The sequence below is a fragment of the Gracilinanus agilis genome, chromosome 5, assembly GCF_016433145.1.
Source record: "Gracilinanus agilis isolate LMUSP501 chromosome 5, AgileGrace, whole genome shotgun sequence".
NCBI classification, from domain to species: domain Eukaryota; kingdom Metazoa; phylum Chordata; class Mammalia; order Didelphimorphia; family Didelphidae; genus Gracilinanus; species Gracilinanus agilis.
This window is the reverse complement of record NC_058134.1, coordinates 163,665,547-163,693,441: the sequence shown is the minus strand read 5'-3', so window position 1 is coordinate 163,693,441 and position 27,895 is coordinate 163,665,547. Positions and strand designations below refer to the sequence as shown.

The 27,895-nt window shown below is 32.8% G+C and overlaps 1 protein-coding gene across 1 annotated transcript in view; it reads left to right on the top strand.

Moving 5' to 3' along the window:
- SEMA3E (semaphorin 3E) overlaps positions 1-27,895 on the top strand; it is a 385,477-nt gene that overhangs the window by 275,219 nt on the left and 82,363 nt on the right. Inside the window, exon 11 of the mRNA XM_044679056.1 lies at positions 18,478-18,571. Coding sequence (XP_044534991.1) covers positions 18,478-18,571 — 94 coding nt within the window. The remainder of the gene's footprint in view (positions 1-18,477; positions 18,572-27,895) is intronic.

The window sequence follows — 27,895 nt, the reverse complement described above, 5'->3', positions numbered from 1 at the left end:
CAAAATTAAGTAAAATACAGAAGATTATAGGAATTGAAATGGAAAAAATCATTCAGCATCTTAATATCATCATCAAGAATGGTGGGATAAAAAGTCTATCTGTGCTGAATGTTGAACTCAATAAAATACAAAATTCTTCCTTAGATTTTCAAATGAAGATAACATTGGATTTAATTTTGCCATTTCATTTCCCACATAGAGATTATACATAACAAATGCTGACCACCTTAAGTCTTGAGTACTCTTCATTGTATTAATATTCATAAACATACAATAGTCATTTAGTCATCATTATAATTGAAAAAAATCATGTTTATTGCATTTCTCTCCTTAGGTTATAATTTATGTTCATTCATCCTGAAACATTCTTATCTAGGTCTTTTCATAAGTTCTTCAATACAGAATCTCCAAATGTGGTGGATATGTTGTCCAAATTCTTTTCATATTTTATGATGAAACATTAGAACATCTCATCTACTATCCTTTTGTCTTACCACATGACTGTTCTATCTCCATTTTCATTTATACTTGTTCTTGAAAATGTATTTTATAGAACTTCTAGCTCACATCATCATTACTAAAATACTTTAGCCTATTTAGACATTTATGTGTCTTTATTTCCCTTTGGGTTACCTTTAGCTTTGATTCTTTTGAGATAATTTGTTATATTAAATTTTAAATGAATGATTAATAGTTCTTAAGAAAAAAAACTCTGGATATTTTTAATGACAAATATATGATGGCATTTCAAGGGTTAGATCACAAGGAAAGGTTTCCAATGATCATTGCGGAAATGTGAATTATTTTCATAAGTACATACCAGTAAAAAAAGAATAAGAAGGTTCTTTTCTTAGGGATAACAGAAATAAAAGAAACAATGCTTTCCAAGAAATTATATAGACTGCCAACAGCAGTGAATGATTTCGGAATCTAGTCTGGAATCACCTTGAGCCAACAACAAAATATATAGGAATGAAAAGGAAGTAGATTTATCACCCTCCTTTCCCAGGACATGCTAAGGCCCTCTGGAATATAAAGGGAAAAATTAAACTTACATATGAAAGAGTTATGGGAAATGCCTGATTAGTTCTTCATAACAACAAACCAAGTCCTATAAAATTACATAAGACTAGTTATATATCTTTGGATACATACAAATATTCTAACAGTGGGATAAATGGGTTGTATGTCAACTATGCTGTTCCCTGGGAGAAACTTAAAAGTCAAAAGCAAATCTACATATACCAAAAAATGAAAAGACATAATAAACCCTCTATCACATACACAAAATCAAAAAAAATCAAAACCTATAAGTTATCTCAAAGTAGCAGACAGTAGTAACTATTCATCTATAAGGAAAATGTCAAATATTAGACCTCAACGAATTTTACGTATCATCCAATCCTGCCCCTTCATTTTTCAAAGAAAATGAGGTCCAGAAATATTAAATTATTTGACCAAAATTACAGAGTTATAAATGCAAGGCTTCAAATTTAGAGCTAGGTAGCTCAGTAGGTAGAAGGCAGGGCCAGAAATTAGGAAGACACACCATTGTGAATCTTCATGAAGTCAAATCTGGAATCAAATACATTTAGCTGTGTGACCTAGGAGGAATCAATATTTCCTCTTCTATAAAATGATCCAAAGAAGGAAATGGCAAACCTCTCCACTATCTATGATGAGAAAACACCAAATAATTTCAGAAAGATTTGTACTTGACTAAAAATGACTGAACAACCACAAAGAATTTATATCCATTTAATTAAGACTCTAAAACTACTCCCTTCTCTCCCACTTTGTTGCGTTTCTTTCACAATGGCACTTCACAGCAGCAAAGTTAAATAAAAATAGGATATTACACCAGAAATAGGAGAACATTGAAAATATAGGTCCTTAGTCAGAAAGGATCTCAGTGCCACATAATCCAGAAGAGAGAGAGAGAGAGAGAGAGAGAGAGAGAGAGAGGATGGAAATTAGGAGATGTGTCCATGTTACCCAATTCTATGTAGCTCTAGAGGCCCTCTATGTCAGACACAGAATTCATTAAAGAAGGTTAATATTAACAACATGATCTAGATTCAGATGTGCTGATCCTCCATTCTATGATTATCTTACATAACCTTGGAAAGTATATTTGGCACCCTAGGAACATCTAGCATACATTTTCATGACACTTTCTATCAGGTCATAACATTGTTCACAGTTTTCTATTTCCTTGCTGAATAGAACATTCATTTTCAAGTATGGCCATCTCCTAATTTGTCAAAATAGTTCCTACATGGACATCTAAAGTAAATATTATTATTATTATTATTTATGTAAATAATCTGATTTATATAACCCTATATCTATAATGATGCAGTATTCAGAGAAAGTAGACTTTTTTTAATTTTTCATAACTTAATTGGGGTAGGGAAGAGGAGAAGAGAAACAAGAAACAAAACTAGGGAAGTTCAGATGAATTTTATTGCCTGAATTAGCAGGAATCAAGTTAAGTAAAAGAGACAATTTCTTTGCCTTTTTGGCTGTAACCTTGTCAGGTAAACTATCTTTATGCAGTCTCAAGCCCCACGGATCAGGAAATTGCTTGAGCCTAGGGGTCCAAGATATCCTACTGGAGAAGAAAAACCTATCTTAAATAAGTATCCTACTGCAACTATAGGACCAGTGAAGTTATATTCACTTGAAAAAGAGCCTGTGTATCTGGTGGAGACTACACAGAGCTTAACCACCTGGTGCAAGCAAGTAGGGAGGAAGGCTATAGAGAACTATGACTTCAATGCACCCCAAATATTTAGATTTATGAATCATCTTTCCATATATTTACATGCTGACATATAGCCTCAAAAGTATACCCTGGTCACATATATTCTCTATGTGTCCACTTTTCATCACTGATACTTATGTATTTGTAGAAAAGTGAATCCATGACAAAGAGAAGAAATATCCTGTTTCTTTTCTTGCTATCTTATTTCAATAATATTTTGCTTTGAATAAATAATGTCCTTTTCTGGTTTGGAATTTGGTAGAAGGTTTTGAGTTATGGTTTTTAGTAGATGCTGACCCAAAAGTTCCTTGATCATGAATTTTGGGTAGTCTTAACTGAGGGACCCATTTGCAAGTGTAAGGGTGCCCCTAAGTGTTCTATATAGCCATAAAAATACACATTACAATAGGCCATTTTTCATCTTTATGTCCCCATAACTTAACAAAGCGTTTTGCTATTATTAGTCATTTAATAAGGTTAAATCGAATTAAATTCAGTAAAATTGATTGAACTGCACCTGTACTGACAATTGACTCAGGGAAAATTTTAATTCTAAGTAGGCAAAAAAACAACCTGAGATTCTTAACTGGAAGAAAGGCAATATGATAGAATGAAGAAAAATATAAGAAATATTAAAGTCCTTTCTCATTTCCTGGCATTTACTCAACCTACATCATAGAGTTATTAATGTAGAGTTATATGTATGCATTATTGCTAAGATTATGCCAGAAATATCTCTCCAGAAGTCAACTATAAAGAGTTCCAGAACAAAGGAAATTTTTGTCATTGTATGAGGCTGATAAATGAACCTCCCAAGCTTTTGACTTTTCTGACTACAAAGTAGCAACCTTCACTTCTGAGGTACAATTAATCATGGGAGTTCATCTTTGGGAAAAAAGTATATATATTTTATGTGTGTATATATACATATGTGTATATATTTATTTGCTTTGTATTTGTTTATAATTTTACATCTTGTATCTTATTATTGATTCAAGGTGAGAATTTAGTGGATTAACCATTTCAAACACATTGATTTTTGTAAAAGGGATTTAGTTTAAAATACTATAAATATTAAAATGTCTACATATAATATGAAGTAAGGATGAAAATTTCAATGTGGCTAATGTTCTTATTAAAATATACCATAACAAATACAGATATAAGTATACAATGTATACACTTGTGATTCCATTTTTATAACTCAAAATCCCTCCAGGAATATTTTTCCTATGTAGCAATAATAAAAAAAAAACAACACCAAAAATCAAAAGTGGCATTTATATAACTTAAAAAATACTATATATTTCATTTAACATACTCTCTTTCATATTTCTCCTTTTCCTTTTGTAAACTTCATTATTTATATAGTCTCTCTTATCCCTGCTCCATTCTAATGTAATATTTAGAGAATTTCTTCAGTCTTTTTCAATCAGAGAGTATTTATCATGTGCCAAATATATGCTAGCCCAGCTGTTCTCAATTTTTTTTGTTCTCTAGATCCCCTTACGCTCTAAAAGTTATCGAGAATCCCAAACAGCTTTTGTTCACACAGATTATGTCTATTGATATTTACTAAATTGGAAATTAAAACTGATTAATTAAAAAAATAATTGTTTATTAGTAAACTTTAATAATAATAAAGCTGTTTTCTTTAAAAAATTTTAATGCAACATAATTATGTTTTTAAAGCAAAAATATCTGAGGAATAGAAATGCTTTACATATTTTTGCAAATATCAGTGTCTGATTTAAGAAAAGTCAGCTGGATTCTCATATTTGCTTCTGCACTAAATCTGTTGTAATATGTTGTTTTGGTTGAAGTACATGAAATCTGTACTCAGAAATTTGTAGTTGGAAAGGGGAGAAATATTTTACTAGGCAAATGATGTTTTAGTGTTAATATGAAAAAAATTGCTTTTACCTCATTGACTGACCTCCGGAAAAGTCGTCAGGTCCATGGAGCACAGTTTTAAACACCATACTAGGTCATGAAAATGCAGAGATGAAAAGCAAAATGGCAACTGCCCTCAATGAGCTTAATGAACTATTCCTTGGTTGTCAGGCAAAACTAAATGAAATTTTGACAAAAAGCATTTTTTCCTTTTATGTCACTTTATGGTACTGATCATTTAAAGTTATTCACTACAGAAATTTTAATAAAGTTTTTTTTTAATTTGAGAAGTTTAAAAGCAAGAAGATTTGATCAATTTCTTATGTCAATTTTAATTCCTTCATTTGTCATCTAATGCTTCTTTAAATGACTGATTGTGTAATATCTACTATTTTACTATGGAAAAAAAGAGGGAAATCTCCACAGAAGATTTGAGTCTTCAAAAATGATTCATTATATTCCTTCCAGAGTATGGACAGTGGAATAAGAACATTATATTTCCTTTAAATCTGCGTCCATACTGGAGCAATACAATGATATGGCAGTTGCAAGAAAGGAAAACTCCAGATTCCTGTCTTGTACAGAAAAAGTAACATCTCTGAACTGTGTTAGAGGCTTTCCTTCCTTTTGACGGGTTCCAAGATGGAACTATCTTTTGAGATGTCTGAGTATAATAACTAGTTGAGGGCATGAAAACATAGGATTAATATTTGTTGTCTTACTCAATGTTAAGTAATGAGGAGTATGTAGAGCAGTTTATCTTTGATTCTAGATTTCATTACTTTACTTGGATACCTACAACCATTTGTCAACACAGAAATAATTAGAGTGAGGGGGACTAATTTAGGGAGGGGATTAAACATTTACATAGGGTATAAGCTAAACTGATAGCCAATCATCCCAGGGAGTTCAAGAGAAATGCTAGGAGGGGCAGCTGGGTAGCTCAGTGGATTGAGTCAGGCCTAGAGATGGGAGATCCTAGGTTCAAATCCGGCCTCAGACACTTCCCAACTGTGTGACCCTGGGCAAGTCACTTGACCCCCATTACCCACCCTTATCACTTTTCTACCAAGGAGCCAATACACAGAAGTTAAGGGTTTAAAAAAAAAGAGGAATGCTAGGAAGATAATCTTGAATTGTGCTCTCAGAGTGATAAAGGTCTTATAGATTTGGCCTTTGATAAGTCATTTAATCTTGTTGGTCTTCATTTTGCTCATATTTAATATTGAGGGATTATAGTAGATGTGACTTCTAACCTTTTTGAGTAGAATAATGTCTTGCAACAGGCATCTTAATCAACATAAAAAATGATAAAGTAAAGAAATCAGAAAGTTCAAATAAATTTGTTTCTTAATTACATAATAGCACCTGTCTATATTTGAAAAGGATAGTATTATATGGATGAATCTCTTAGAGATTATCATAAGAAGTCTTTCACTGTATCTAATTAGGATCAAAATGACATTTGTTGGTGAATTCTTGTGGAGGAGGCTTGACCTTGATCGAGTCCAGCTGCCTGATGCATTAGGTCCAAGCAAATGAGAGTGCTCAGGTTATTCAATGGTTAACAAAAAAGAGAGTTAGTTGCATATAAAAGATATAACACTTAGCTCAGGTGGTTATGACTTCCTTTTTCCAAACAGCATCATGTCCAGTCAGCAGGCCGGGGTATCATCACTCATCTACCCTTAGGACATCTCCCAAGTCTAATAGGCCTTGACTTCCCATGACCCTGCCATTTTATGCACTTAGGCAAACATTTCCCAACTTGCTAATCTCTTGTACTTCATGATCACCTAAAATTTATTTTTCTACAAGATCAAATCAATTCTGAAACTAACAGCTTCTCAATATTCTCTCTCCTTGGACACTCCCTCCACTCTGAGAAGGTAGAAGGTAGACAGGAGATATCCCAGATTCTCCACTATTTACAAAAATTAGCTTAGATTTCTCAAGTGGAAATTGAAACAAATAGTGCTTTTACTATATTTCTCGCTCTTCTGTTTTAAGGGATTTTTTTCACTTTTATATTCTTAGAGCTTCATACAGTGTCTTGCATATCTCAATAAATATTAATTGAATTGATTCATAAACATTAAAGCACTATGTGGTAGGAATGCAAATTAGTATTATATATTAAATCTTACTTTTATATGACTTTCTGCTTTAGGAGATAAGATATTAAATTTGAAAGGGGTCTCTTGATTTAGTTAAAATTTTAAATGGAGATTTATTGTAAATATTAATAGACAATATTTATATAATATTTTAAATGTGCAAAGGATTTTATAACATTTGAAGCTCACAACAAGCCTATTCCATATGTGTTATTATTCCCATTTTATCAAGGGGTAAAATGAGACAAAAGGAGTTTAAGAGACTTGACCATGGTTCCATAGACAGAAAGTATAAAAGGCCAGAATTAAACTCAGGTCGTTCCTCCTGACACTAGGTTCTAGCACTATTTTTCATTGTGTCACGTAGCTGCCTCTATAAAATAATTAAAATAATAAATTATGTCAGACTGTTAGCTCATGATTGTATCTGATTAGCTTTTTCAAATGTGATCATAAGTTATTCTCTACCTATCTGGAAATTTATGGGCTTGTTTTTGTTTTTCTCAGTTGAGTTTTCCATACTCATAGTAAATCATAATATGGTTTTCCCAATGTCTACTATCAGAAATATATCATTAGTCTCAGGGGAATGAAATGGAAGATGAATTAAAAACTCTAAGAAGCCTTTGATAACCCCTTCCCAGTCAGCTATGGGCAAGTTTAATTTTCTATTGAGCTAGCTTTAATTGAACTGCATTAACATATTTTCTATCACTTAAATCAAAACTTCCTCAAACTTCAATGAAGTTTTATTCCTAGAAATATGAAACCTTTGCATCTCTAAATAGAGAAATTTTCTCTAAAATCTCAACATACTTAATGTTTGTCATTGATTTGGTGTCTTTAATCTAGGAATCATATCTACTCCAGTTAAGCATTTAGAATATGAAGCCATTGTTGAAAGATGAATGAATCCTTTTTTTTTACTCAATACAGCATCTCATTTTACTTTATTCAATATTCTTTTGCATTTATTTATCATAAATTCATAAAACTAAAGATTATTGAAGCTGTAAAGCATATTATAAATCTCATAAAGTAGAACTAACTCATTTACATACAGATAGGGAAACTGAGACTTGCAAAGGCAAAAGGAATTTATTTTTAACCTTTATTTGTCACTAATATTCCTAGTGAAAAATTTGCTTCACTTTATTATAGATTTAATATAAAATTATTAATATGTAAGTAAATTTAATATAAATTATAAAAACATAATCTTGAGCATTATTTTTAAAATAAATATTCCATTAGAATCCTTTTCATGGTGAATTAAAATAACTTTTTGCTTACTTTTTCTTTAGCAGCATCTATTGCCCTATATGATCTTGAAAATCAAATGGATGTTTGTAATTCTCTTTAAATTTCTAAAGAATTTATTGATATAGATTCTCCAAGACACATTTTCATTAATTCCTTTTTTAGAGTCAATGATTAAATGCTTTAAAGAATAATGAAGAAATCATTATTTTTTATCCTTTATTTTCTAAGAAAACCAATGATATCATGATAAGTTATGACTTGCATGCAAATTGGTCTTTAGTGAGACTGATTTGTACGAAATCACAAAATAGTGAATAGAAAGTTAGACCTACATTCAGGAACATCTGAATTCAAATGCTGACTTGAGACACTTATAAGCTTTTTGCTGCTGGGCCTGTTATTTGTTATTTCTTTTTTTCCTCAGCTTCTTTACCTATAAACATGAGACAATCCAAATTGATTCCTAAGTCATCTTCCAGGTCTAAATAAAACTATGATCCTCTGACCATGTATCTACCTTTTTGCTTTTATATTCAAAAGTGATTGGAAATTAGACATTTTTACTTGGGATAGAGAATAGAAAACCTTATTCTTCAAAATGTGTTTCTTATAATAAGCTTTTTCCTTACTCCCTTACATTTATTTACTCTTGAAAGAAAATATTCAAACTTCCATTAATAGAGTTCTTCATTCCTTAGCCATACAAAGCAAAAAAAAATGTATTCCCTAATAAATGACAGCTCTAAATAGTTTGGGTCTGTGTTATTAACTAGCTATTATAGTAAACGTTGAAGTATATGTTATGATTATTTATTCAAGAGAGTCATAAATCAAAATAAAGTCATTTCTTATTTTGTAGGAAACATGGAAATATTAATAATGTTCCCTCCCCCACAGTGTGTATTTTTGGACACCACTCTACTGTAATCACTGGAAATTGCCAGTAAAATAAATGACAAATTGAATTGTCTTATTATGTCTGTAATGTATCAATGTACTTTTGACACATTTTAGGGAATTCCAATGTCACTAACAGGAAGAATGGCTAGAATTATAGTGTTAGACTATGAAGTGGATTTATTAATGTGAAACTTATTATTTCATTTAAATTGCATCATATGAAATGGCACATTTAATACCTAATATGCAGTGACTCATCCCTAGTGGAAATAGATCACAGCAGTCATCCTATTCATTGGGATCTCCTCTCAAAGCCTAAGATAGAAAAGTCTCTTTAGAAAGAATCACCACTTAAAATTTGAGAATCTTTGTTCTTTTAAGCATATGCATCTGTTAACATTTATGAGTTAGATGCCCTGATTTCTATCAAACCCATAAAGACCTACTGAAAGTCGTCGCCATGTTACAGTGAAACCTAAATTGTAGTCTACCTTGACTGTTAGTGTGCCTTGTAAATTTAAACCATATTGCTTTGGTCAAATTTCCAGCTGTTAAAACACAGATAATGAAAAGACAGCATAAATAGTGCCCGATGTTCTCCATGTAGTTAAACCATACCCTCACCCATTACATGAACTATAAAAGGCGATTGCTTTGGGATCACTGACAATGTCATAATGATTCACTTTTTTTCGTTAGTTTGTCAAATTCCTTTCTATGAAAGACAATTATATCATTTCCTATTTAAACATTTTAAGAGAGCAGTCATTGAATTAAGGATATAGTTTAAGATTTATAGGAAACCTTCCACATGATATATAATTATAATTGAATTGGTAATCAGCTAAATATTTAAGACATTTCAAATTTGACCAAAGACAAAGAGCATGATTAGGAAAATTTCTTTCAGGTTTATATAAACAATAATGTCTACCTTACCAAAAGGTGTTTCATATTTTTCTCCTAGGATGGAAATAATTGCACTCTTGACTTTTTTTGCACTTTTCACTCTATTATATACTTTATTTTCTGTCTTTATTTTATTAGATTACAAACTCTCTGAAGTCAAGAGACTCCATTTTAATTGATTCATAACAAGAGGACAACTGAAAGGCAATTAGTCTAACCTCTATTTGGCAGATAAGAAAATTGAAGCAAAGGTTTTGAGTCCAGGCCTTCTGAGTCCAAATTCATGCTTTTATTTATATTGTTATACTAGGCATCATCCTTATCCCCATCAGTCTCTCTCACCTCCATATCCAATATTTTGTCAAGCTCTTTCAATTTATCTTCAAAACATTTCTCTTATATGCTCCATTCTCTGTTTCTCTCTTTTTTGACACTGTCACCACCATGTTAACTATTATTATATTATCATTCTGTTAACAAATTTTAAGTCACTAGTCATACAAAAATAGCCAATGCGTCTCATTTGATTCATGGGCTAGAGTTGCTGACCCCTAATCCAGATGTAGTTTCATGAGATAAGCTTTGCATTGATTTATCACTGTTATATGTGTCTAACAGAGATACTGAAAATGGATAAGGAGTTGGGCCCAATATATTAAACAGAAGCAAGCAGTAAGGCAAAAGTGCATTCACCCAGTGCATTCAATCACAAAATTTTCCTTAAAAACAACAACAATAAGTCATTTTAGCACCATTTTAACAAGATTGTAATGGCTTTTATCTTATGGACCATAGAAAAGCACATCTCTTGTTCATTCACAGGAAAATGCAGAAATATATGGGGATAACAATTGACTACAACATACTGCCAATGATAACTTTTGTGCAGGAAGTGGCATAAAATTAATCCAACAAGTTCATGATTATAAAAGTGATCCAGTCAAATGAACAAAGGATAGCATTAGGATAACTTCTGTTCTCTTGTGATATAAAAAAAGACTAAGAGGAAGAATTTCATCATATTGGATAAGTCTCTTTAGAAGAACTTATATAAGTATAAAAATATCTCATAAAAAGAAAGGCATGGATATATTCCATATACCCAAATGCAGGTAGTTCTCACAAAGACAAGTTCTAATATTCACTATAGCATGATCTCTTCATGTTTTAGCATATGAGATTTTTTATGTAATTTTAATTGTTATGGGTTTTCCCATACAATTGAAATTTTGTATAAAATCACATTTATAGAAAATGTGAAAATCCATTTAATCTGCCTCTCAATTTACTTTATATTACAACCATGGTAAATCCAAGAGAGAAAGTTATTTTTCATCAGAAGTGTGATCTATTATGTAGTCAGGTAAATAAAAATTGTGACTTTTAACTGTTTAACAGTGAACCCAGGATCATATTAGCATTACCCATCTCAAATACACACCAGTGTTCTCTTAAATCTCAAATGTGTCAAAATATATTTCATCTACACAAGGAAAAAGGGAAAAAAAATGAAGCCCATAGCTGCTTAAAAATACTTGGATATATTACAGGTTGATATGGTCTTTTATCTAATTGGCCTCTTTTTTTAAAACCCTTACCTTCTGTCTTGGAGCCAATACTTGTATTGGCTCCAGGGCAGAAGGGTGGTAAGGGGTAGGCAATGGGGATTAAGTGACTTGCCCAGGGTCACATGGCTAGGAAATGTCTGAGGCCAGATTTGAACCTAGGACCTCCCATCTCTAGGCCTGGCTCTCAATCCACTGAGCCACCCACCTGCCCCCTAATTGGCCTCATTTTAAAAAAAATATTTATTGAATTTCTGATCACTGTGCTAGATGCTGAATTGACATGTTTCCATCTCCAACTAAAATTATTTATAATAACTCAATTATGAGAATTTTTGTGGTAGTTGTAGGTATGGATTTGGGGTAAGATAACTAAACACCCATCTTTGAATTGGACTGGAAGCCAACCTCATGGAACTCTGAGAAAATTCTGTTTGGGAGGGGCCAGTAAAGGAAGGAGTTTGGTGAAAATTCTGAAGATTCTAAACTGCCAACCTCCAACTGCGAAAAACTCCTGAGAGGTCATTCAAGCTCTCCAGTGGGCTTAGGGGTGGTTGGTTGTGGGTGGCTGGGAGGATCTGGACAGGAATTGAGCTCTTCTGAACAAAAAATTCAGGGGTAACCTGGAGATTTCAACAGCAAAACCTTTCTACTGAATTCATTGCCAATGAAGAAGAAACCAAAAGAGTTATGTTCCATAATTGGCCTTAATGCCTGGACTCAGGAGGGAGCAGGCAATTGGGGGACCCTTCTCAGATCCCTCTTATACCCCTTCCTTCCAGTTATTCCCCTGTTTGTTAGATAGTGTTAAGGATAGGATATTGTGAGGGGATGGAGAGTCAGTTTCTGAGTCAAAACTACAGAAGAAGCCAGAACTGCTCTCTTGTTGTGGGGTTCAGAGTTGATAGAGAAGTTATCCCTGTACCCGCCTTCCTTATAAATCCTCAAACATCCCTCACCCTGTTATCCTGAATTCCCTCAGCCTCATAAATAAAGCTTTATTAGTTGATTAGTGGTAGTTTGGGGATTGTTACTTTGTGGGGAGGAAGACTGATCTTGTGGCTGAAGGGAAGATGAATACCAAATGCCACCTTGAAGGGCGAAGCCACTAGAGCGTAGAAGTGGGGAGGTTTGTCTGTAGTGCTGGCTCAGAGGGTGGAATCTAACCCATTAGGGTCACCACTGAACCCCAACACCTTCCTTCAACATCCCCACTATAGCTTTGCCATCTGGGAACCTTTTGGAGTTTATTCCCTCACAGGTCTTTCCTGGGATGGGGGTCAGTGAATAGCTGATCTGGCCCATTGAAAGCTAACAAGGGGGGAGTCTAGATAATCCCCATTTACCATCAATACCCCCCACATACATAGTAAAAATAAAAGCTGAAATTTTAGTGGGTTCTCGTGTTTTTATTTTGCCACAAAAAATAAACATGAGGAATTCAAACATGCAAAAGCTTGTATGAAATGATAGAGAAAAATAAGCAGAAATAATAAAAAAATGTACAATGAAAACAGTAATTAGGCAAAATCACAGTAAAAGGCAGATGAAGTCAGACCAATTACAATAGTAATAGTGGTCTCAGAGAACAACAAATGAAACATACTTTCTTCCTCTGGGTAGGATAGGGTGGTATAAGTACAGAATACTATGTGTATTGTTAAGCATGCTTGTTTTTTTTATTGGTTTAGTTTAATAAGGGAAAAGTCAAAGTTTATTGGGGAATGAATGTGACATTTTAAAACAAAAGTCACTAAAATCTTATTTTTTTCGTCTTTCAATTTAGTGACATTTTACTTTCAAAATGAGTAAAAAGTAATATGATATAAAAATGGAATTGTCCAACTGATCAAGAGAATAAAAAGGATGTCACTAAAATAACAGCAAATAAGTGTCATCCTAGATTCATTTCTTTGACTGATTTTGGTAACTGATGCTTCTTAAAAACAGATAGAAGAATTTTATTTTCATAATTAGTATGTCAAAGTTAAAGTCAAAACTTTCTTTTTTGAAATTACAAGATGTTAAGTAAATAAATGGCGTGATTGGGCTTTCCTTAATGTCTATACAATAAATTGAGGCCTTTATTGATTTTTCAACATTTATTCTACATTTGCCCATAGAATAATCACTTGATTACTACCAAATTAGACTAGTGGCAAAATAATTATTTAAAATGAAAGTTACACAAAGCTGGTTTAATATTAGGAAAACTCTCAGCACTGTTGACCATATCAATAATGAAACTAACAGAAATCACATGATTATCTCAATGGATGAAGAAAGTCTTTGACAAAATGCAGCACCCATTCCTATTAAAAACACTAGAGGGGGCAGCTGGGTAGCTCAGTGGATTAAGAATCAGACCTAGAGACAGGAGGTCCTAGTTTCAAATCAGGCCTCAGACACTTCCCAGCTGTGACCCTGAGCAAGTCATTTGATCCCCATTGTCCACCCTTACCACTCTTCTACCAAGGAGCCAATGCACAGAAGTTAAGGGTTAAAAAAAACCACAAGAAAGCATAGAAATAAAAGAGCCTTCCTTAAAATAATAAATAATATTTATCTAAAACTATCAAGTCTTATTTGCAATGGGAATAAGTTACAAGCCTTGCAAATAAGATCAGGAATGAATCAAGGATTCTCATTATCACCCATATTATTTAATATTGTACTAGAAATTCTAGCTTCAGCAAAAAAGAGAAGTAAAAGAAATTGAAGGAGTTAAAATAGGCAATGAAGAAACAATCATATTGCTCTTTATGGATGATATGATGCTATACTTAGAGTATCCTAGAAAATCAACTAAAATACTAGTTGAAATGATTAATAATTTCAGCAAAGTTGTCATATGCAAAACAAACCCACATAAATCAGCATTTTTATATCTTGCCAAAAAATCCCATTAAAAAGATTTAAAAAGACAAATTCCATTTAAAATCACTCCAGAGGGGACAGCTAGGTGACTCAGTGGATTGAGAGCCAAGCCTAGAGATGGGAGGTCCTAGGTTCAAATTTTGCCTCACACACTTCCTAGCTGTGTGACCCTGGGCAAGTCACTTGACCCCCATTGCCTACGCCTTACCACTCTTCTGACTTGGAACCAATACTGAATATTGATTCCAAGACGGAAGGTAAGTGTTCTAAAATAAGTAATTCAATTCAATTCAATTCAATTCAATCACTCCAGACAGTATAAAATACTTGGAAATCTATTTGCCAAGACAAATGAAAGAATTATTTGAACATAATTACAAAACACTTTTCACACAAATAAAGTTATATCTAAACAGTTGGTAAAACATTAGTTGCTCAGTTAATATAATAAAAATGACAATCCTACCTAAATTATTCAACTTATTCAGTGTCATACCAAACTATCAAAAAACAAAATTCAACTGGAAAAACAAAATATCAAGAATATCAAGGGAACTAATGAAAAAAATGTGAAAGATGGTGGCCTAGTGGAAACAGATCTTAAACTGTACTATAAAGCAGCAATCATCCAAACAATCTAGTATTGGCTAAAAAATAGAAGGGCAGAGCACTAGAATAGATTAGGTGTAAGAGATCTTAGCAATCTTATGTATAAAGAACCCAAAGATCCCACTTTTTAGGATAAAAATTCACTATTTGACAAAAACTACTGAGAAAATTAGAAAACAGTATGACAAAGACTAGATTTATATCAATAACTCACATCCTGTGCCAAGATAAGGTTAAAATGGGTATATAATTTGTATGTGAAGGGTGATATAAGTAAATCAGTCAAACATCAAATAGTAAACCTGTCAGATCTATGGAGAAGGGAAGAATTTCTGACCAAACAAGAGATAGTAAACATTATAAGATATAAATGAATAATTTTGATCATATTAAATTAAAAAGGTTTTGTACAAACAAAACCAATACAACCAAGATTAGAAGGGAAACAACAAACTGGAAAAATTATAACAAATTTATCTGAAAAAGGTCTCATTTCACAAATATATAAAGACCTAAAATTATGCATTATTCCCCAATTAACAAATGGCCAAAGGATATAAGTAGGACTTTTTTAGATGAAGAAACTAAGAGTCCCTCTTGATTAAAGAAATGCAAATTAATGCAGTTCTGTGGTACTAATTCACACCTCTCACATTAGCCAATATGGGCAATTTTGAATTGTGACAAAAGGGTTATAAAACAGTGCCTACCCTTTGATCCAGTAATACCAGTACTAAGTCTGGAACCAAACAGATTTAAAAATTAGAAAGGACTTGCTTGTACAAAAATATTTATGACTGCTCTTTTTGTGGTGGCAAAGAATTAGAAACTAAAGGGATATCCATAAATTGGAGGATGGCTGAACAAATTGTGGTATTTAATGGCAATGGTATACTATTGTGGTATAAGGAATAAGAAACAGTATATTTTCAAAAAGAGCTGAAAAGATTTACATGAACTGATGCAGAGTGCAACAAGTAGAGCCAGGAAAATGTTATACATAATAACTACAATATCATGGAATTATCAAATGTGATAGACAGCTACAATCAGCAATATAATGATTCAGAAAATTTCTAAGGGACTTACGAAAAAGAATGTTATCCACCTGTAGGGAAAGAACATTTGGAATAGTAATTCAGATGAAAGTGTGCAATTTTTTACTTGTTTATTTGGCTATATGTTTGGGGGGGGTCTGGTTTTATAAGATTATTCAGTTACAAAAATAAATAATATAGAAATATGTTTTGTGTGACAATACATGAATAACCCAGATGGAATTGTTTGCCATCTCAAGGAATGGGGAGAGAAGAAAGGAGAGAGACAATTTGGACCATATAACTTCATAAAACATTTATGGAAATTTGTTATTGCATGTAATTGGTAAAAAAATAATTAAAAATTTTAAAAAATGTAAGTTACAATTATTTGTTTTGCTTGGGCTTTTAAGTCACTTTTGATGACAGAAACCTTTTTTTTATAAAATTTCACTATTTAATATTTTCTAATTCTTATAGCCTATATTGTAAAGATGACCTATTATCCTTGTGAACTCATTTTACTTTGTCATTTAGTAAGTAATGTGCTAGAATTTATTATTCCTATTATTTGTCATTGTCAGTATTATCAAAATTCTAAGGAAATGTGCTTAAAAATTAAAACTGTACCACATATAAATCTTGTGATTTTTTTAATAGTGACTTGGAAGATTACATGCCATATCCCCATTACCTAACACAGTCTTGCACACAGTAGGTGTTTAATTAATGTTTGTTAAAATCGTTGTATTATCAGTACTGACTGTAACAAGCTTTTTTTTTTCAGTTTTTTGTTGTTGTTGAATTTCTCTTTAAGAAATGATATAGGATTATAAGTTATAAAACTTACCAATTAATATTGGTAAAGAAAATTTCCATACCTGTCGAATAATTTAAAAAAAGAAAACAAATTGCCTATAACAATTATGCATAATCAAGCAAAAGAAACTCCCACTTTGGTCATGTCAAAAACTCCGTATCATGCTGAAATCTTAAGTTCATCACCACTTTCTGAGGAGGGGGTATATTACACCACTGGTCATCTGGACTTATGATTTGTCATTATATGAATCATAGCTCTTAAGACTTTCAGAGTGCTTTGTTTTTGCACTACTCTTGCTATTTAATGTTTTCCCTGTTCTCATCATTTCACTGCATTTCATGCATCTTGCGCATTTTGCACTGAATCAGTTGATATGAAACTTCCCATTTTTCACTGAAACTGACCTTTTCATAATGTCTTATGTCATGATATTTTTATTACATTCATATACTACAATTTGCAAAGCTATTCATCAATTTATATACATCCTCATTAGTTTCAGTGGTATTAATTTTCATAACTACTTTTCTAAACTATTTGTTTAGTCTATAATGTGGTTGACATACTTGATGAGAATTCTTTGAAAATGAGTGGTATGAACAGAAAAAACCTTTCTGTGGTTACAGGCGTTAAATAGGAACTGATAGAGAGAAACATTTTCATGAATGTCTTTATTTTTAATAGTACTGAATTTGCACTGAAGCCAGACATTAATAGTGAAATATTTGCAAGCAAGATTTTATTTCAAGTAAATATTTAAATTTTCGGGCAGTAATGACTCTCTTATGCATTTTCTGTGGTCTTCCACTTCAATTTTTTCTCTTCAAAATAATGAAGACATAGTCACGTTTTTTTCCTAAAATGTTTTTGGAAATGTTTGATATTTAGAACGCCAATCCATGACTGGAAAATAAAAAAAATATATTTTGATATGACAGAATTCCCAATTGACTTAGAATTTATGGTTGTTAATTGATTTAAATAGAATCTCTACAATGAAACCTTCCATATCTAACTTCCCAATTTCATTTTTAAAAAAATTCTGTATTTAGTTTACTAAAGATTTTTCTCTCATCAAAGTTTTGTTTCTATATACCAAGCATTAATTTGGGGTCTAGGAATTCCTCATCTGTCCTTGGATAGATTTCAGTGGATGCATAAACTTTAATAATATATAATTTTTTTCTACTAATCTCTAACTGAAGTTTAAAATTTCTTTCCATTTATTATATACATTAAAAACATTCAGAAAATTCATAGACTCCAACAGATTGCCCAGGTGTCTGTGACACAATAAGATTAAGAAACCCTGCTTTAGATAATATGTGCTAATGTATTTCAGGAGGCTATAATGTCATCTGATTTTCTAGACCTCCATTGATTCTCTTTCTTCTATCTGTTTAACAAATAGAAGGACTTGATTACTTAGTTCTCTTTAATTGCATATGTTTCTGGGATAGATCTTTCTGAACATGTGACAAAACAAGTGTGGACTAATGAAAGACTTCAGTTTATTTACCAGGATCTATGAAGACTTAACTATAGAACTGATTTTATTCTCTTCATCAGTGACCATTGCATTGCAAATAAATACACTGTTCAAAAAATGCTTTCTAGGAAATGGAACTATTGTTTGAACTAGGTGACAAATTGTCTGAAAAACCTAGTTATAATTATACTTATATAATTATAATATATTTTATGGTTTTCTTTCCAGGGTTATCAATTTCAGTTGGAAACACACAGATTTGAGAGAGGAAGAGGCAGATGTCCTTTCGATCCCAACTCTTCTTATACATCTACTTTAATTGGTAATTATCTTTGTCCTAATGTTCAAGATACTGTCAGGACATATTTTTACAAGGATATTGCTGGCATTCATATTAGATTTCAGCCAGTGGTAATTTCAGCAAAATATGAAGTTGTATTGATTGTGCCATTCTGAAAACATAATTGACTTTCACATAGTAGCTGATACATGAATAATTTCTTAATTATAAAAATATATAAAAATAATTAAACTATATAAAACATTCATTTTTACTTTATTATTAAATTCAGTTTCCATGAAGGGAAGAAAATAGTTTAATTTGTATGTACTTCCTAAAACATTTGCTAAAGATTTGATTTTTGACTTCAGTTTTGTTATATTCCATTTCTTCTGTTTTATCTGCTTTTAGTTAGATCATTTAAAATGTTAATATTTCAATTTATTACTTTGTCTCTTAAATTATATCATTCAATCATGACAGGTTGACCTGTAGTCACTGTAGATTTTTTTTTTCCTACTGAGACCTGTGATTTCATAAATAAATCTTGGTGAGAAAATTCTCTCTCCCACCAGGGAAAATCAGCATCCATTTTGCAATTGATAATCTTAGTGACTTGCCTGGGGGCAATGAAAGGTTGAGTGATTTGCCATAGGTCACACAACCAATGTATAGGAGAAACTGGAATAGACTCCCGGCCTTCCTGACTTCATGGACAACTAACTATCCACTATGTATTACTCTTTCTGGATATTTTATTTCTGTTTTACTATTTTCTCCCAAGTTAGGGAAAATGTAAGCCTGTACCTGTAATAATCAAATCAAACAATCCTAGATTTATAAAGGACCTCATAGGTCATCTAATTTAAATAACATATTAATTATAATATATCTTTACAATGTTATATAATATGGTTTTAAACTTGATTTTTCTTCTTCAAAACATTAAAGCATAAAATAATTTTTCTCTAATTTCAGTATTATTTAGAACTATAATTACACATTTGCAACCCAGTACAGTGATGATAAAGATAAATTAATGAAGTTCTCAGCTAAAAATGAAGGTAGCACCACTTTACATCTTATTCAACAGAGGTGTTAAGAGAGATACTATGGTCATTCTAAGTTTCCTTACCTTCATATAATTGGTTGTAAGTAATTTTGAAATGTATTACTAAATTACAAAAATTTAAAATTATATATAAAAGTAGGATTCTGTAATAAAACAAAGCTATGAAACCAAAATGAAAACAGAGCTAGAATTATGTATGATTCCAAAAGTTTTTTTTTCTTTAATTAAACTTCTTCATTCTTTTCTGTCACTTTAGGGGTGATATTTCATAAATAAAATATTTAAATAGTAAAAATATCCTATGCCACAATTATGTACTTGCATGGTGGAAATAATATAATAACATAAAACTTGAAGTCAGAAAATATGGTTTTAAATTCTACTTTTACAAATCATAAGCATTATAATACATGGCAAAAAACCTTTATATTTGTGAAATTTACCTCTACAGTCTATTAAATGGAGATAATGATATTTACCTCAGGGTTGTGAGCAAAAGTCAATGTAATTATTAAGCATTATTTTAAAAAGGGCACTCAAATGTAAGCTATTGAAAGGGATTTCAATCAAGGGCAGAGTTAGTTCAAAAAGAAATTTCATAAAGATTATGGAGTAGGGATTAGAGATAGCAAACCAGCTGAACTCCCTTTGCATCTCCCTCCAAACAATTTAAAAATAACTCCTCAAATCAAATTTTGGAGCATCAGAACCAACCAAAATCTGGATGAAACATTTTTTTCTCAACTAAGGAAAGTTAGGAGATCTGTAGAAGAGGTCACTTAGAATGAGGTAAAGGGCTATCTAAGACGGATTCATATGTTGGCAGCAATTGTGGCAAGCCTTTTAAAGTTGGCAGAAACAGCAGCAGTTTCAAGAATTGCTAACCCAAATAAGATAAGGGTTTCAGAAAACTGATCAGATAGAGAATATTTGGGGTCTCTTTCCTGGCACTCAGTACAAGTGGCACTTATCAGAAACTCTCTTTGTCCATATGCACAGTGCTCTGAGTCACAGTTCCTAGGCAGAGAAAAGTACTCATGATCAGTCACAAGAGCACAGGGCCCCTGGACACAATTTTAGGTCCAAGAGGAATACTAGTGCTTGTGACTTCAAGTTAGAAAGCACCTTTCTGGGGAAAGATCACAGTGCAGACTAGGAGGGCATCTTCCCCCCAGAACATACCACCTTGAAAGGAATCAAAATTTGTAAACTCTCAGAAATAACTCTAAAAAAATCATTACAAAGAAGGTTGACACATGTAACAGGGCTTTCCCCCACTAGTTGAGAAGAATATAAGTTTAACATAAAGTTCAAATTCAAGAAATAATCTAGAAAGAAGAGCAAATAGAAAAAAAGAAACAACTATAAAAGCTGCTAAGATGGCAAGAAAGACCAGGACATGAATCTAAAAGGCAATAACATGAAAACAACTACAAGGAAAGCCTTGAAATGAATTATAAATTGGCCACAAGCAATGAGGATTCCTGGAAAATTAAAGAAAGAGTTGAATCATAGAGAAAAAACTGAGAAGAGAAATGAGAGTAATTGAAGAAAATTATGAAAAGGAAATTTATAGTTTTGTAAAAGAGGTACAAAATACTGATGGAAACAATACATTATTAAAAATAATTGTGGTAACTGTGAAATAGGCATAAAATTCACTGAAGAAAAGAACTTCTTAAAAAGCATTGGCCAAATTGGGAAAAAAATGAAGTACAAAATTTCACAGAAGAAAATAATTCCTTAAAAATTAGAATTGAGCAAGTGAAAAATCATGATTCTATGAGATTCAATAAACAATAAAAGAAAAGAAAAATGTGAACTACCTCACAGGAAAAAAAGAAAGGATCTTGGAAAGAAATTGAGGAGAGATAATCTAAAAATTATTTGACTACTTGAAATTTATGATTAATAAAGCCTTGAAATCATATTTCAAGAAATTATTGAGGAAAACTGTCAATATCTTAGATCCAGAGAATTAAATAGAAATCAAAATAATTCACCAATCACTTGCTGAAAGATATGCCAGAACGAAAATTTCAGAAGTATTTTATCTAAATTCCAGAACTCCAAGGTCAATCAGGCAGAAAGAAACAATTAAAACAGTAGATTTAGTGGCATCATATTAAAGGAGTGGGGGAAAGATTATAGTATTATAACCAAGAATCATCCATCCAGCAAAACTGAGTATAATCCTTCTGGAGAAAAATGAGCATTTAATTGGATAGAAGATATTCAGGCATTCATGATGAAAAGATCAGAGTTGAATGGAAAATTTGAAATGAAATACAAGAATAAAGAGAAATATAAGAAGGTAAAATTGAAAGAGTAATCATAAGAGGCTGTAACATGAAGATGGCAGAGTGGAATTCCTGCAAGATACAGGGTCAAACCTCAACCCAGAATTCCAGGGGCCCCCCCCGGAGGACTCTGGGTGAGAGGGTAGTTAAGACAGTTGGTTCCTGGGGGGTTGAGGTGAGCAGATCACTCTGCTTGCTGATCCCAGTTATTGATTGCTTTGGAGGCCATTGTGGCAAAAGCCATTTTGGTTCTTCTCTGCAGTTTGCCTGTTTAGCTGAATTAGACCTTTTCTGCAATACCATTTTGTTACCATTTAGTTATTTTAGATATTAGGAGTGATAATTATAGGCTTTGAGGGCAAACTAGTTATAAAGTCTCCCACTCGCTCCTGAGGGGGGAGGGGATGTTTTTACCTAACAGTTCAGGGCTTCCCAGATCTTATCCTAATCCTTGAAAAACCTTCCTTTCCTTCTCCTTCCTCTTTTATCAGTAAAACTTCATCTTTGGGTAACTTTGCCTGGCTATTATTTTGGGGATACTCACAACCTCCATAAAGCTTGATTCTTTTCAGTTGCCAACCCAAGAAGTCAGATACTCGTTCTGTCCCTGATAGCTACTAGACATCAAGCTTCTCCTATCTTCCCTAGAAAAACCTGTGGGGAAATAAGTTGAGAAAGTAAACATCTTAAGGAGAATAGCTTTGCCTAGCCTTCCCAGGAATTATCTGATCAACCTCCATTTCCAACTGATTTCTAACTGCTGGTTGGGAGGGGGGAGAAGGAACACTGAGCCAGTTTATGGCTCTTCCTCTTCACTCAAGCCTGTCAGGGGGGAGAAGTGAGTCCAGCTGCTACAGATATCTGGCCATCACTTCAGCTTCCCAAATATCTCTGTTAAAATGAACATAACAGGGACTCAATTTGTTTAATTGTTCAAATTCCTATAGTACAAGATGGTATATATAACTTCTAAGAACTTTATTATTAACAGGTCAGTTAAAAGGAATTTGCATAGGCAGAAGGCAAGGGTATGCATCAACAATGTTGAAATAATGTCCAAAAAGTGAAGGAGTGAGAAAGAGATGTAGAGAGAAGGAAGATTTATTTTTAATTTAATTTTATTGATTAATTAAGAACATTTTCCCATGGTTACATGATTCATAATCTTTCCCTCCCCTTCTCTCACCCCACTCCCATAGCCAATACACAATTCTACTGGGTTTTACATGTGTCATTGATCAAGACCTATTTCTATTTTATTGATATTTGCACTAGAGTGATCATTTATAGTCTGCATGCCTAATCACATCCCCATTGATCCATGTGGTCAAGCAATTGTTTTTCTTCTGTGTTTCTGCTCCCACAGTTCTTCCTCTTGATGTGGATAGTGTTCTTTCTCATAAGTCCCTCAGAAATATTTTGGATGATTGCATTGCTGCTAGTAGAAAAGTCTATTACAATAGATTGTACCACAGTGTATTCTTCTCTGTGTATAAGGTTCTGAAGGGAGATTTAGAATGGAGAAAATTATCTCATTGAAAATAAGTGTGCAAAGATGAGCTTTTACAGTGGAGGAGAAAATGAGAGAGTACTGATACTTGAACATTATTCTCATTAGAATTAGATTAAAAAGGGAAATATATACAAATATATATTTACATGATAAATTATGTATAGATATCTATCTTACCTATTATGAAAAGGGAGGAATAAAAAACAGCAGGCTGGATTAATGGACCCAAATATCAGAAGCAAAACAGATTTTTTAAAGTGTGACAGGAAAAAGAGATGAGGGAGGAGGGGTAGAAGAATCAATAGAAAAAAATAGGGTAGAGGAAAATACACACTTTGTAGTTATTACAGGGAATGTAAATAACACCCATAAAATGGAAGCAGATAGCAGATGGATTAGAAACCTGTACCCAGCAAAATATTTTGTTTGCAGGAGGGAAACTTGAAACTGAAAACATACAAATAATTAAAATAAAGGGCTGGAGCAGAATCTAATATGCTTAAGATGAAATTTTTTTTAAAAAAAGAGAGATAGCAAACAATCTCAGCCAAAGCAAAAGGAAAAATAGCCCTTATTAAAGGAGATAATCAGCAAAACTACATATTTAAATGTATTTGTCATATTAAAATATCCATATAATTTTCTCCTTCTTTAACCCGCACCCCATCAGAGTAGGCATCATTTGACAAATATATATTCGTCAAATTTTACATATATATGTAAGGTATATGTTTATATTTATAAATTCTTTTGAGGTGGACACACATGCCATTCTTCAAACAATATTTTAATGACTGCATATAATGTTCTCTTTGTTCTGCTTCTTCTACTCCTCATAACTTCATGTAGATTTTCTATGTTTTTTTTATTAAAATCTTCATCATTTCTTATGGTACAATAATGTTCCATCACAATTGTATGCCACTGCTTAGCCACTCTCAAATTATTTCTTCAAATTATAGTTATTTGTTACCACAGAGTTGTTATAAATATTTTAGAACATATGAGTTCTTTTCATTTTCCCCTGATCACTTTAAGAAATAAATCTAATGGTGATATTTCTGGCTTAAAAGATTCTTAGTTTTATTACTCTGGGTATAATTCCACATTGTTCTACAGAATGGTTGGATCTGTTCATAATTCTACCAACAAAGCCACTATCCCTAAAGAACTTTTGTTCCATAGGATAATGCAAGGTAAAAACAGAAAATATCTTTTTTGTCTTGAATAAATATGCAGAATAAAATATGTAGAATAAAAATGCCTACTTTTTTTTACTTTTTTAATTTTAATTAAATTTTTATTTTAATTATTTTATTTTAATTACTCTGCACTCTAGTTCTAGAGATGAATAATAGGCTGTGTTTGATTGTACCTAGAGAAGTCATTCAGATTGTTCTCCAGAATGTTTGAAGCATTTTACAGTTCCACCAGCAGTGCTTTAGTGTCCTAATTTTTCTGGATCCCCTCCAACGTTTGTTATTTTGCCTTTTTATTATGTTAACCAATTCAAAGAGTGTGAGACATCTCAAAATTGTTTTGATTTGCATTTTTATAATTAATAATTTAGAGTATTTTCTCCACATAGATATAACTTTGATTTCTTTATCCATAAGTTCTTTGCTCATATTTTTGACCATTTATCAAGTGGGGAATGACCCATATTCTCAAAATAATCTATATTTAATATAGATATGAGATCTTTATCTGAGCACATAATTTAGCTGCCTGCTTTCCTTCTAATATTGGCCATATTAGTTTTATTCATACAAAATATTTTCAATTTAATATATTAAAATGATTCATTTTACATATGACAAGGCATTTTATCTCTTGCTTATTCATAAGTTCTTCTACTGTCCATAAATACCATAGGTCATGTGATCCCTGATGCTCAAATTTGCTTATATCTCCCTTTATGCCAAGGCTATGTATGTTTTTTTTAACACTTAATAATATTTATTTTTTGGAAAAGTTAACATGGTTACATGATTCATGCTGTTACTTTCTCCTTCACCCCCTGACCTCCCCCCCCCCCATAGCCGATGCTCATTTCCACTGGTTTTAACATGTGTCATTAATCAAGACCTATTTCCATATTGTTGATAGTTGCATTGGTGTGGTAGTTTTGAGTCTACATCCTCAATCATGTCCACCTCAACCCATATGTTCAAGCAGTTTTTCTTCTGTGTTTCAACTCCTGCAGTTCTTCATCTGAATGTGGGTAGCATTCTTTACCATAAATCCCTCAGAACTGTCCTGGGTAATTGCATTGCTGCTAGTACAGAAGTCCATTACATTCTATTTTACCACAGTGTATTGGTCTCTGTGTATAATGTTCTTCTGGCTTTGCTCCTTTCGCTCTGCATCAATTCCTGGAGGTCTTTCCAGTTCACATAGAATTCCTCCAGATGGAAAAGAAATAGTGTTCCATCACCAGCATATACCACAATTTGTTGAGCTATTCCTCAATTGAAGGGCATACCCTCATTTTCCAGTTTTTTTGCCACCACAAAAAGCACAGCTATAAATTTTTTTGTACAAGTCTGTTTAGCTATGATCTCTTTGGGGTACAAACCCAACAATGGTATGGCTGGATCAAAGGGCAGGCATTCTTTTATAGCCCTTTGAGCATAGTTCCAAATTGCCTTCCAGAATTGTTGGATCAATTCACAACTCCACCCGCAATGCATTAATGTCCCAATATTGCCACATCTCCTCCAACATTCATTACTCTCCCCTTCTATAATTTTAGCCAATCTGCTAGGTTTGAGGTGATATCTCAGAGTTGTTTTGATTTGCATTTCTCTAATTATTAGAGATTTAGAACACTTTCTCATGTGCTTGTTGATACTTTTCATTTCTTTATCTGAAAATTGCCTATTCATATCCCTTGCCCATTTATCAATTGGGGAATGGCTTGATTTTTATACAATTGATTTAACTCCTTGTATATTTGTATATATGGTTTTTAATCTTATCTTGGGAAATGGTTTAAGATATTGGACTAAATTTAGATTTTACCATATTGCTTTCCAGTTTTTCCAACAATTTACCAAATAATGAATGCTTATTCGCAAAACTTGAATCTTTACTTTTGGCAAACACAAATTTAATATAATGTTTATTGTAGTATTTTGCAAGTGTTGTTTTATGTCTGTATATCTATTCTATTCCAGTGATTTACATTTTGCTAAATGGTGATATAGACAATGAAGTAATATATATTTTTAATTACAGCCTTTCTCTTATAAAAGTCTCATTTCTCAGTCATATACTGAATACAGAACTAAGTCAAATTTATAAAAATAAAAGTCATTCGCCAATTGATAAAAGCTCAAGTCATATGAAAAGACATTTTTCAGAAGAATAAATCAAAACTAACGTAGCCAGACAAGCATTGTGCTGGAACCCTTCGGGGAGGAGGAAAGTCGGAAGACCAAAACAGACCTGGCGAAGATCTGCCGAAAATGAAACAAAAACAGTCGGAATGACATGGGCCCAGCTGGGGGAAGTTTCCCAGAACAGAGTCCGCTGGCATGAGATGGTTGCAGCCCTATGCTCCTAAGGAGTCAACAGGAATAATAATAATAAAATCTATAATGTGGGATTGATATTGCTGAGAGGGGTTTAAGCTGCAGCACAGAATTCCATAGTACCCTCCAGAACTCTAAGAGAGAGGGCAGTTAAAGGCAGTTGGAGTCCTGGTATAAAAAGCCAGGTCACCCTTCTTGCAGGGTCCTGATCCTGGGGCTGTCTCTTTGCTATTGGCTCTCAGCAGAGGGGTTCCTGAGGCTTGGCTCTGGGCTCTGGGCACACATACTATGTGGAGCTGCTGGAGCCATTCTGTCTTTGACAGCCAAAGCTGCTTTATTTTGTTAGACCTTCAAGCAAAATCACAGTCTACCTTAGTTTAACTATCTAGGTTTAGAAAGAAGAATATTTAGAGGCTTAGATAGGAGATCAGCCATTCCAGATACATTTCCTCCTTTGGGGGGGGAGGGGCTACTTATTTGACATAGCTGTTTTAGGTAGTTTCTCCTTACCTCCCAATCCTAAATCATTTTCCCTCCTTCCTTTTCCCAGATATCATTAAACCTTTATCATCTAGGAACTGTGTCTGGATACAGATAATTTGGGGAAATACTCACATCCCCCATTAGCCAAGTTCCTTTTACTAGTGGCTCTGAAGTTGATCCTAACCTCTGAGTCAGTGAATTGCTTCGAAGATATCAAGCTTCACCTATTCTATCCTGTGGGGAAATAATACAGAGAAAGGTATCATCATAAGGAGTTTAGCCTTTCCTCACTTACCATCTTGGCCCAGAAGGTACAAAGCTTGATTATCCACCATTACCAAGCTGTTAATTGACTTCCAACTGCTTAGAGGGAAGGGGGAGATGAAGGAGTACTCAGCAAGCTCCTACCCCTCCCATCCAGTCAAGGCTGCCTGTGTTTCTCCAAAGACCTGGGATTAGGGA